Source organism: Nasonia vitripennis (assembly GCF_009193385.2).
Source record: "Nasonia vitripennis strain AsymCx chromosome 3 unlocalized genomic scaffold, Nvit_psr_1.1 chr3_random0009, whole genome shotgun sequence".
Classification (NCBI taxonomy): Eukaryota; Metazoa; Arthropoda; class Insecta; order Hymenoptera; family Pteromalidae; genus Nasonia; species Nasonia vitripennis.
Genome location: NW_022279629.1, coordinates 568,332 through 580,674, shown reverse-complemented (window position 1 = coordinate 580,674; position 12,343 = coordinate 568,332). Strand labels below are relative to the sequence as shown.

Below are 12,343 nucleotides of genomic sequence, written 5' to 3'. Positions count from 1 at the left end.
ACAATCTAGATTTGGTGGCAATACAGGAATCGCGGTGGCCAGATGGCGGAGTACTAGCATCGGGTAACTTTACGTACCTGTATGGGGTCGGGAGCGAGGGATCCCTAGGCACTGGATTTCTCGTAAGCAAAAGCATCATACATTCGGTTAAAAGTTTCAAATCCGTCAATGATAGGCTCTCATACATCATCATCGAAGGTGAATGGTATAGATATATATTTATTAATGTACACTATCCTACGGAGGTCAAAGAAGAAGAAGCTAAGGATCTCTATTACGAAACTTTAGAGCAGGTAATCGTTCAGTTCGCGTCTTACGACACAAGAATAGTATTAGGCGATTTTAATGCTAAAATAGGTAGGGAGGAAATGTTTAGGCCTACTACAGGGAAGGAAAGCCTGCACGAAGCCAGCAATGATAACGGTATAAGAGTCATAAATTTCGCGGCAGCAAAAGATCTTATAATTAAAACTACGTGTTTTAATCACAAGGACATACACAAAGCAACGTGGACATCGCCGGACGGGGCCACACAGAACCAAATTGATCACTTTCTCATTGAAAAAAGACATCATACTAACGTTCTCGACGTAAGGGCTTATGGAGGGGTAGATAGCGACTCGGACCACTTCCTAGTAGTAGCCGAATTAAGAGCTAGATTAGTAGCGAATCAAAATAGTAAGTGAACGCACAAGGTAGAAAGCTTCGATATTGAAAAGCTACGAGATAGAACAGAGCGAATTAGGTACCAGATAGAAATTAATAATAGGTTTCAGGCACTTGAAGAAGCAAACACATCGCCGGAGGGGAATGCCGAACCGAATAGCTTATGGGGGGACATCGAAAAAACGGTAAAAGAGGCCGCGAACAAAGTACTGGGTAAAAAGAAAAAGCCAAAGAGCCAACCATGGTTTGACGAAGAGTGCGAACTCTGGTTTGAAAGGCGCAAAAAGGCTAAATTAGATAGCTTACACAATAGAAGCGATAGGACCGTAGAAGAATATTCTAACGTAAGAAAACAGGCGGGCGTGATCTACAGAAATAAGAAGCGGGAGTATCAAAAGAATCTTATTAGGAGAATAGAAAATAACAGTAAGGAAAATAACCCCCGCTAAATGTACAGAGGGATTAACGCCATCAGAATGGGTTTTAGGAGTAGAGCGCGATTGATGAAGGACGAAAACGGGGACCTCGTAACAAATGACAACGAATTACTGTTGCTGTGGACAAACTATTTCGATAAATTATTAAACGTGCACGAAAATAGCAAAGAATTAGGGGACGAAATTCACACTGCCGGACTCCACGTTGAGGAACCGAGCTACCAAGAAGTAGAGGCCGCGATTAAAAAACTAAAAAACAACAAAGCAGCGGGAAATGACTCTATACCAGCTGAGTTACTCAAGTATGGGCGCGTCGAGCTTACTTCTAAAATCTATAAACTAATAGGTGCGATCTGGAAAAATGAAACAATACCCGAAAATTGGGAGGAATCCATCATTATACCGATTTTTAAAAAGGGGCATAAGACAGACTGCAACAACTATAGGGGGTATCTCACTTTTAGCAACGTGCTACAAAGTTCTGTCAAACGTAATACAAGCTAGACTTACTCCATTCGCGGAAGATATAGTAGGAGATTATCAGTGCGGATTTCGGCGCAAGAGATCGACGAGCGATCAAATGTTTACCATAAGACAGTTGTTAGAGAAAAAGTGCGAATTTTGCGAAACCATACACCAACTATTTATAGATTTTAAAAAAGCGTACGATTCTATTAAGTGAAGCAAAATGTATCAAATTCTAGTACTTCTCGGTGTACCAAAAAAACTCGTGAGATTGATTCAAATATGTATGAAAGGAAGCACGGGAAAGGTCCGAGTAGGCAGTAATGTATCAGAACCCTTCACGATACGCGATAGTTTAAAACAAGGAGATGGGCTCTCAACGGTGCTGTTTAACTTAGCGTTAGAGTATGTCCTTAGAAAAATGCAAGTTAGCCAGCTGGGCGCAACGCTTAATGGAACAACGCAGATACTAGGCTACACAGATGATTTGAATATACTAGGGGATTGTAGGGAAACGGTAGCAAGAAACGCGGAAATCCTCATAAAAGCGGCGAAGTATACAGGGTTAGAAGTGAGTGAATCAAAAACAAAGTACATGATTGTGGATAAACTAGGCATCTGCAGAGGGGAGGGAGATTTCAGAGTTGGGAATTTCACTTTTGAAATAGTTAGCGAATTCAGGTATCTGGGTACGACCATAAATGATAGAAACGAGATTAATGTCGAAATAAACAAGAGACTCTATTCGGGTAATGCTGCTTCTACGCCGTAAGTAATTTATTTAAGTCGAGGCTATTGTCTAAAAACGTTAAAATAAGAATATACAGGGCAATAATACTGCCCGTGGTTCTCTGCCGGTGGATTTGTCTAAACTACTGCAAAAGAAAGTGCCTAAGATAACTGTAAAAGATGTGAGCAACAAAGCTGTAGATGTTGAAAAGAAAGTTATTGAGTGCTTGGTTAATGAAAAGAAAATTCAAACAAAAAACTTATACGTAAACAGAAAAGAAGAACTAATAATTGATTGCTTAAACAGTGAAAGTGTTATACTAACTGAATCTGTATTAAAACATAACCTCGAAGGTATATGTGAGGTTAGGAAAGATACGTTGGAAAATTCTAAAATTAAAATTGTCGGAATCGATAACTATAGTAACATGGAAATGGAGGACATAGAGGACGATATAAACATGAGAAATTTTGAAAGTTTCATAAACAAGGGGCTTTTGTACATACTACATATGTACAAAAGCATTTTTAGTAACCTAACTACAGTACTAATGGAGGTTCCTGCTGACATATACAAATTCATCAAGGAGAACAAAAGCAAGATTTTCGTTGGCTACCAGAACTGCAAAGTATATGACACAATAAATATGAAGCCATGTTACAATTGTGGAAGATTTGGGCACAACGGCAACAAATGCATTAACAATTCTGCATGCCAACACCATAAAGTGTCTAAATTGTGAATTTTCAAACAGCAAATACAAGACAAAGCGTGACACTAATCACGTTGCTAGTGATACAAAACAATGCAACATCCTTAAGAAAAAAATAAGCATATTCATAGTCTCTACTGATTATCCTATCAGACCTACCTCACCAACGGTGCATAAGGTGTATCGAGAACGAGATACCACAACAGAGACACATAACCCATTCACAGACAACACAAGGAAACAGCCTTTACAAGAACTACCTAAATCTACAAAACATAAACAAGATAGTAGTGAGGCAGCCAAGCAGAAACAACTTCAACAATTGAAGATGGCTCGAACACCACAACAACAAGCTGCTTTAGCGAAAAATACAAGGTTAAAAAGCGGTAAAACTTAAATTGATAAAATGGATACTTTTAATTACTAGGAATGATGGCGCGCTTCGCGCGCTCTTGATTCTATTTCTGTCTAGTAATACTGGTAGAAAATCTACCATAAGTGTTGGGCGGCACACTAACGTCTGCTAATATTTTATAAGCATGTAACATGTTACTAAATCCCTCAAAACTATTTTTTAATAAATATATTAATAATGCTCAGTGTCGTCATCATTGGTTTGAATAGTGAATTTGAAGAAAAGTTCAATATAAGAGTCAGTGGGTTTGTCTATCATTAAAATGCCATTTATTTGCATTATAAAAAAGCTATACAACTGAAATTTTACACAGATACTTACTATGCTACCTAGAAAACATGTAACCTACATGATTATGATTTAACTGTTTTCATTCATATTTTCACATCGAGGTCCATATGAATTTTTTAATTTAGCGTATCAAATTTTGCTCGTAGACAGTTACACAGAAACTACCATCTCTAGCACATTGTATTATTTTTACATGAAGAAAGCGATAAGAATTTTAGGTTTTTTGTCAAGGCATTAATTAGAATTTTGACTTTTAACAGTTGTGAGAGATTTTGAGACCGATACCTGTTTGTTCTCATTCGTAAACTAACAGGTCTAGAAAGCTCATATTTTGCATCTAGATTTCTTTTGTGATTGTGGAAAGATATTTAAAGTTGAATCAACATTAACTGAAATACTTTTGTGTTCGACTAGAATACCCATGATAATTATTTAGTCGTATAGCATGAGTTTGCATCACATCAGTGTCGTAGTCGAAATCAGAAGCTTTTCAGTTAAGGTCGATTCAACTTTAAATATCTTTTCACAATCACAAAAAAAAATCTATATGCAAAATATGAGCTCTCTAGACCTGTTAGTTTTTGAATGAGAATAAATGCAAAAATGGAAAAACAGGTATCGGTCTCAAAATCTCTCACAACTATTAAAAGTTAAAAGTCATTTATCACTTTCTCCGTGTAAAAATATGCTAGAAACCAGAAATACAATGTGCCAGAGATAGTAGTTTCTACGTAAATGGTTATAAGTAAAATTTGACCTGCTCAATTAAAATATTCGCATGAGCGTGGATGTGAAAATATGAACGAAAACAGTTAAATCAGAATCATCTAGGTTACATATTTCTAGGTAACATAGGAAGTGGCAGTGTCATATTTTAGTTGTCTAGTACCCTTTTTACAATTCAAAGAGCATTGTATAATGATAGACTTAAACCTACTGACTCGGATACTGAACTTTTCTTTAAATTCACCTCTCAAACCTCACCGAGGGCGACTTTGGGCACAGAGACACAGTATATCTTTAAACTCTTTATTCTTTTAATTGAACTTCCCATTGACATTTAAAAAAAACTAAATAATATTCACACACTTTATTACTACTTCAAATAGGGTTAGGGCGCCACTTTACAATACACATGTTGTAATACTACACACTCTTGGTAATGATTAATTTTTACTAAAATGTCTTGCTAGTTATATTACATATATTTTATCTGTTATCAAGGTTTCCACATTTCATTTCAAACACCTCAAACATTTCTACCAGGGTTATGAGTTATAACTGTTTTGACGGTTATGAATTTAAAGCGCGGTTCTGATGACGTTGTCTAGGCAACCAACCGGCAACCAATCAGATTCACGTATTAAATTCTTCACAACAAAGGCCATCATTTTTTAAAGAGAGTATTTAGATATAATTCAAAAGGATTCAATGCAGAAAGAAAAGAACATACAGTGGTATCGGCAATATAAACAAGGCGATTAGTAACGAAAATGATATAGTTATGCACTTAAATGTAAGAAGCATGAATGCAAATTTTGATAAGGTAAAAATATTTTTTGAAAGTTTGATCGTTAAGCCGTCTGTTATTCTTTCTGAAACATTTGAGCAGGCAAATCATACATTTTTTTAACTGATCGGAAACAATTATGAATACGACTCTTTCTACAACGATAGTAGGATTAATAGGAATGGCGTTAAAGTGTTATAGATACTTAGTTCAGAGCACAGAAATAGTCTAACAGGGTAGGATTAGAATTGTAAATACAAAAATTAATTTAAGTAATAATAGCAATATTGAAGTCTCATCCATGTACCGATCTCATGGCATACCTAAGACTGAGTTTGTATTAGATTTAAATAAATATTTGTTAAAAAAGAGGAACATAAAAAATCACTTAGTAATAGGAAATTTCAATATTGATATATTGGATTGCGATCATATGAGCCAAGAATTCCTGTGTAATTTCTTCAATAAAGGAAACATTCCTGGAATCGTTGGAATTATGAGGCCGCCTGTGGGCATTGCAAAGGGATCTTGCATTGATGATATTTTCATAAAAACTGATAACTTAAATACAATTACTTATAAACTTAAACTATCTATAGCAGACCATTACCCTATATTTATAGCTCTCAATAAAATGAAAATAGTACATAACAAACCAACAATAGTTTTCAATTATAAAAAATTAATAAACAGTGCCAAAACAAGAAACTGGAATAAAATTATCACAAATCAGGATCCTAATTTGGCCACAGATAAATTGTTGTATGAGATTAAACAATGTATAGAGTTATCCAAAATGAATCAAAGAAATATTAAACAGGTGGGGAGGAAGAATTGGATCACTGATGCCATAATTAAATCGTGCGAAACCAAAGAATTCTTATATAACTTCTGGAAGTTGGATATCAATAATGAACAACTTAAAACTGAATACAGAACCTATTCCAAAATCTTAGAGAATGTTACGAAAGACGCCAAATTAAGATATGATAAAAAACTAGTCGAAAGAAATGCAAATAACCCCAAAAAACTTTGGGAAATCATAAACAATAATTAACTTGACAAAAAAAGATCTAATGAAAACATAAGTTATATAAAGATAAATTATAATAAAGTTACAGAGAAAGTTGAGATAGCTAAAAACATGAACAAGTTTTTTTGTGAGATCGGCCAGAAATTAAGTAATTATATCGTGCAACCCCATAATGCTCAATTTAAACTACCGGATATTAATGCAAAGTCAATATTTATAAAACCTACAAACACGAATAAAGTAAAAAACATAATCAATGCATTAAAAATAAAAAATGGTGGAGTGGACAAAATAAATGCTAAGACCTTAAAAGTGATTTGTAATTAATTATATTGCGGTACCCTTAACGCATATTTTAAATTTGTACATTAAAAAAGCTATATCGCCAGATGTACTAAAAAAGTTCGAGATCGTTCCAATATACTGTTACGTCGTACGACGTATGCTTACTATTAGTAATATTTCTTTATGATTTGAACAATTCGATATGGCCTAAATTAAATAAAAACTGCTGAATCTCAATTTTCCAATGCGTCAGTGTCGCTTATGAGTTGAGTTCGCAAAATGCAAAATAATCACTTTTGTAATACGATTTCGATTTACCTTGCGAAACAAATGACCGAATTTTAGAAAGATGCGAAGTTTTAAATAAGTCTTGTACGATTTTCATTGACAGTTTTTCGTCGTCATTCACGAGCTCCGTATCGCGCCGGTCCGACCATCGATGACAATTATTTTAAAACTTAAAGCCGCCTAGCCGCAATTATATATTTCTTACAAAGTCTAAATATACAGATTTTATAAACTACAAGTCTTAGCTCTTTTAAATTAAGTGAGAATATTATTTTACATTAAAACGAGATTTATTATTTACTTTCACTTAAAAATTATTTGAATAAACGATCGGTTTACCGTAAAAGAGATCTTGTGAGTTATATTCATTTACGAGAAAATCCAAACTACCCAGTACGAGTCTACAGCTGCAATCTACTCAACTAGTATCAGGTTCAACGTAAAGGTAAGTTTCACATTTAGTTTACTAACAGTGAGAGTGTTAGGCGCGAATTAACAATTTCTTATAGCCTCGCCACTACACATATCGTTGCGTTCCTATCTATTCAATTTAGGATAGTCAGGACGTAACAATACAAAGCAGGGGAAAAACATAACATTACCAATTATAGGCCCATCTCACTCATATCTAATGTTGCTAAAATTTTCGAAAGAATTATTTATAACAGGCTATATGATTTTATCCAAAATAATGACATAATCTCCAAACACCAATTTGGTTTTATGAAAAATATAGGTTCAAAAAATGCCTTAAACTATATCACGCAAATATTGCACCATAACATAGATAAATCGATACCAACAATAGTCACTTTACCGACTTGGGTAAAGCTTTTAATACAGTCGACCATAAGTTGTTATTAGATAAACTGTATTGTATTGGTATTAGAGGACAGCAGTTGGATCTACTTCGAAGCTATTTAAATAACAGATACAAAACTGTTAAAATTGACGGTGTAGAAAGTGATAGCTTACTAATAAGTATGGGCGTTCCACAGGGTACAATACTGGGTCCACTCCTATTTATTTTATATATAAATGATGTTCTAAAGGAGATTCCATTAGAATCAATTCTATCATATGCAGATGATACTGCAATAATAGCAACAGGCAATACGTGGATAGAGGTACAAAAAAATATGAATGAATTTCTTACTGTGATATACAAATGGTTAGCGGTAAATAAATTATCTCTAAACGTGGATAAAACAGTTTGTATGACATTTGGAAGCTACTGCGACAGTGTACCGACGCATATTGATGAAAAAATTCAGAATAAAAAGATAGCTAGAGTTGAGAATTACAAATACTTGGGAATTGTCATAGATTTCAATCTAAAATGGGATAAACAGATCCAATATATAATTAAAAAAACAAAGTATCTAGTCTATATTTTTCACAAATTATCACATACTATGTCAACAGAAACTTTAAGAATGATATACTATGCATTCTTCCATAGCATAATTAGCTATGGAATAGTTGCCTGGGGTGGTGCCTATAGAAATAACCGTGATTTATTGCAAAGTTTACAGAGAAAAATTCTTAAGATTATCAATAAAAATACTTTTAGTATACTAGATAGACCATTTAACCTAGAGCAACTTTTTAATTTTGAATCCCTTAAAATCCATTATAATGATCTCAAAACTCAATTCCAAATGTCTACAAGTGTTACTAGGAAAAAAAGCTTAATTGTACCAAAGAGCAAAAAACGAGTAAGTGATAAAAACAGTTGCCATTATAACTTATAATTCACTACCAAATGAGCTCAAGGAATTAGATATAAGCAAAACCGCGGCAAAAAGTAAATTTAAGATTTGGGTTAAAACCAAAACTTACTTTTTAAATAGTTTTAAATTTGTTAAAGTTTACGAAAATGTAAATAGTGTTTGTTGTAAGGATCTGATAAGAAAATTATCTTTAGTTTTAAGTACTAGTTTTAAGTTTTCTTGTTACATACCAAGCTTGTACACAGGTAACTTAGTTTACCGCTACAAGGCTTGCTAGTATGCGTACTGGTAATGTATACTATGTAAGCTATTATATTGGTTTAATAAATAAAATAAAATATTGAAAGTGTTCCAAAGTGTAATAAAGTGTGCCATGCTGTGCCATACCGCGCAAAACTGTGCTATACTGTGCTATACTTTGTCAAAAAAGAGATGTTTGTTTCCGAAAAACCCTTGTGTGTCAAAGTGTGCCAAAGTGCAGCAAATTACCGAATTTGAACACTTTGGCACACTTTGGCACACTTTGACACACTTTGACACACTTTGGCACACCCAATTATTTCCACTAGGGTATAACCATTTTTCCAATTTTTGTTTTTACTTTTATTTTTAAGTTATCCATGACACCTTTGTATGAATCTGTCCTTAATTGGCGTTGATTTTTATTAAAAAAAAAATAATCGTAAACTTCTTAATTTACCCAAGTTTAAGTGAGGATTAAAATCGTTTTTAATGCTGAATTTATGACAAAAACTTATAGCATAAAAATATTGTTTTTGTTATTTTTATTTTTTATATTGGGCATCCATCCAAAACCTCTATTAGGATACATAAGTGGATATGACATAGGATCTACATGATTACTAATGTACGGTATATTATTAGGTGCTTTATGTTTCAAATATATACATACATCTCGATCTTCTGGTGGTTGACCATTTTCACCTACAAATACCACAGTTGCTTCATAACATTTAGCTGCGTTATATCTACGTTTATTATGTTTAGAATTGCATGTTAAATATATTATAATTTATATACTATTGAACTCAACGTTGTTGTTTTTCAAACGATTTTGTTCTTCCATTTCGACTTCGTGCATCATTTTGTATGATTTAGCGTACATGTTTACTTGTCGAAAATAATTATTTAATTCCTTTAATAGCATTAAAGAATATGACACATTAGTTTGTAATCGTGATTGCGAGGCGATTTTATTATCAATGATGAATTCGAATAACTTAAGGGCCTTTCCCGAAAAGAGCATCAAATCTAGCTCCAAAACTTTCAAAGGTAAGTGTATTATTATATTGTCTACTATTATTTAAAAAGCGTTTACTTTCGTCAGTATTTCCAGAAACTAATTCTTTTAAACGTTAAGGATAAGTGATATTGTCAGATAATACAACGTTTCGTGTATTGCAACAATTTGAAAACTTCTTATCACATAATATTTCAAATTTGAAATGTTTCGCATTACAGAATTCACATATTTCACTCATGCTACCTCAATCATTCTCCATAATTGCTAATTCATTGAAATCGAAATCAAACATGGCATATAATTTTGTTATTGAAAATTCATTGAAATTTTTAGTGTCCCTGCTAGTATACAATTAACCATAAATTAGTTATGAATAAATATAGACAAAGACTTGTAAACATTTAATATGAAATAATAAAATAAACTAGAAACCTAAGAAAAACTAAGAAAAGTTGAGATAAATTAAGAATTAATAAGAAATTTGTCCATTACTGTGTAATAATTCTAATGATTTCTCAATTTTTCATTCATCTTTTGTAGAATTGTTTAATTTTTCCTATCTTTTATTAGCGTTTATTTTGTTCTCTCTGTAGTTATTCACATTTCTCAGATTTTCTTAGATTTTCTTAGTTTTTCTTAGTTTTAACTTCTGCCAGGGATTTATTACAAAACACAAGTATTACACAATATAAGAGCATATTGTTGCCTAAAATAAATTGTTAGTTTTGGTGAGATATATATGACATATATAATACCGGCATAGTGCAGTTGCGCTGTACTCAAAAGTTATAGAAGAGATATAGTATTGCCCCGCGTTCAAATTATAGCCCCCTCTTTCCTATGTATAGTATAAGTATTAGTTTTCAGAGTATACTTTTTGTTTTTTTTTTTATAAGGAGTACTTTAAATCATACCTATGTACAGGCAACTTGTTTACCACTATAGGAAGCCCTTTAAAGGCTTATGTATATGGTTATCAAATAAATTAAACAACGTTGTCACTACTTACGAAGACTAGCAAGACTCTGATTTTCAACGAAGAATAACATAACTCAATTTTTTAACGTTTTTCTTTGATTGAGTTTTTAAGTTATGTTAATCTTTCTTTAAATATGGGTTGTGCTAGTCTTAGTAAGGTGCGATTAATAATCAGTTATTTATATAAAACAAATATATTTTGAACAACTTGTTAATTATGGAAATATTGAAGAAATTCATATTATGTAGCATTTAGAGCTATAATCTGGCGCGCTTGCGCAATTGAGATCTGCAGGAAAAATAAATCAGCTAGAAAAGCACAACAGAATATAGCAAGCCAGTCGATTGAGAGTTAATAAACAGGGTCTGCGGATTAATTTTTTGACGACATGTGACTGCTATTTTCATATTTTGTAGAGTATAAGAAAAAGCAAAAGAAATGAATTTTCCGTAGTTTATTTACTTCTTTAATTTAGCAATAAGAGAGTTCTTATATAGTTTATACCAGCCTAGGTATTGATTCTCAATACAGTCTAAGAGGTATCTGGAGTTAACTAGTGCATTTTAAGGTTGGTTTTTGAAGTGAGTTTAGAGAAATATCTTAATTAGCTCTGTATGTATCTAATCATTTTGAATTATATTTTATCACTGTTTTCTTTTATTCGCCTTTGTTCAAGGAAAGACTTTTGTGTCTGGCACTAAATTTTTCTTAATTCCAAAGTCCAATGTAAATACTTGTCTTATACAAATTTCTTTGTATTCAAGCCAGCATTAGAATCTTTGAAAAATGTATACAAATCTAAATTAATCAAACAAATTCCTATAACTAACTTAATAATTTAAGTATTGACTAATACATTCATTAACCCATCAAAAATAAAAAAACCGCTAACAATTCATTGACACGTAGCTACCTCCAACTAAATTTATAGGTACAATAAATAAAATATTGTTTTAATATATCTATATATCTGCTTGCTAATGTATGAGGCGGTTTTTGATACATAATTTAATATAAGTTTTGGATGGTTCATTGTCCACAAGTTTGCAGACCCCTCTGTTTTTTATAGTAGAATATGAACACTGCCGTCAATTTTTTTCACAGAAATTCATGCATGTTTACATGTGTTCCTAACTAATCTTCGTCTGCTTCTCAAACTCGCTTTCGTGGCGCTGCCGCGCCAATTAATTTACATAAATCGCGAGCTAATTATTACACATGTCGCAACCTAACAACGCATCGCTCAACTAATCTCATTTATATTTATATATAATGTTCCTTATATACTAATTGAACAGTTTTTCGTCACTTATGAGTGTAGTTTACGAGTCACCCCCTAGCAGCAGTAAGTGATCAGGAGAATTCCTGTCGTCGGGTTGGTTTATGATGAATGTAATTTTTTACCGACGGAATACAGCGAGTCAAAGCGGAGTGCAATTTTTACTATACTAGTATAGCAATTTTTGATGAATGTATAGTAAATTTTCACACAAACATACAAAGTTTTCTGCATAGGTTAAGTCCGTCTTCAGATT

The 12,343-nt window shown here is 32.8% G+C and overlaps 2 protein-coding genes across 13 annotated transcripts in view; one reads left to right on the top strand and one right to left on the bottom strand.

Moving 5' to 3' along the window:
- Positions 1-10,957, bottom strand: part of LOC100117878 (putative fatty acyl-CoA reductase CG5065) — a 267,482-nt gene extending 256,525 nt beyond the window's left edge. Inside the window, exons 1-2 of one of the 4 annotated variants that reach the window (XM_031927035.2) lie at positions 10,744-10,957; positions 10,585-10,667 (exon numbers count right to left, since the gene is read on the bottom strand). In XM_031927035.2, coding sequence (XP_031782895.1) covers positions 10,585-10,590 — 6 coding nt within the window. In that variant the 5' untranslated portion in view covers positions 10,591-10,667; positions 10,744-10,957. Of the gene's footprint in view, positions 1-9,478; positions 9,943-10,584; positions 10,668-10,743 lie in introns of those variants that run through there. The other 3 variants (XM_032601844.1, XM_032601843.1, XM_031927037.1) reach the window with 3 other exon arrangements.
- A 95-nt stretch (positions 10,958-11,052) lies between these two features.
- The window catches only part of LOC100679969, a 105,731-nt gene continuing 104,440 nt past the window's right edge, over positions 11,053-12,343 (top strand). For 2 of the 9 annotated variants that reach the window (XM_031927043.2, XM_031927040.2), the window contains exon 1: positions 11,104-11,376. The gene's annotated coding sequence lies outside the window, so the exon portion shown is untranslated. Of the gene's footprint in view, positions 11,421-12,343 lie in introns of all 9 variants that reach the window. The other 7 variants (XM_031927046.2, XM_031927048.2, XM_031927041.2 and 4 more) reach the window with 7 other exon arrangements.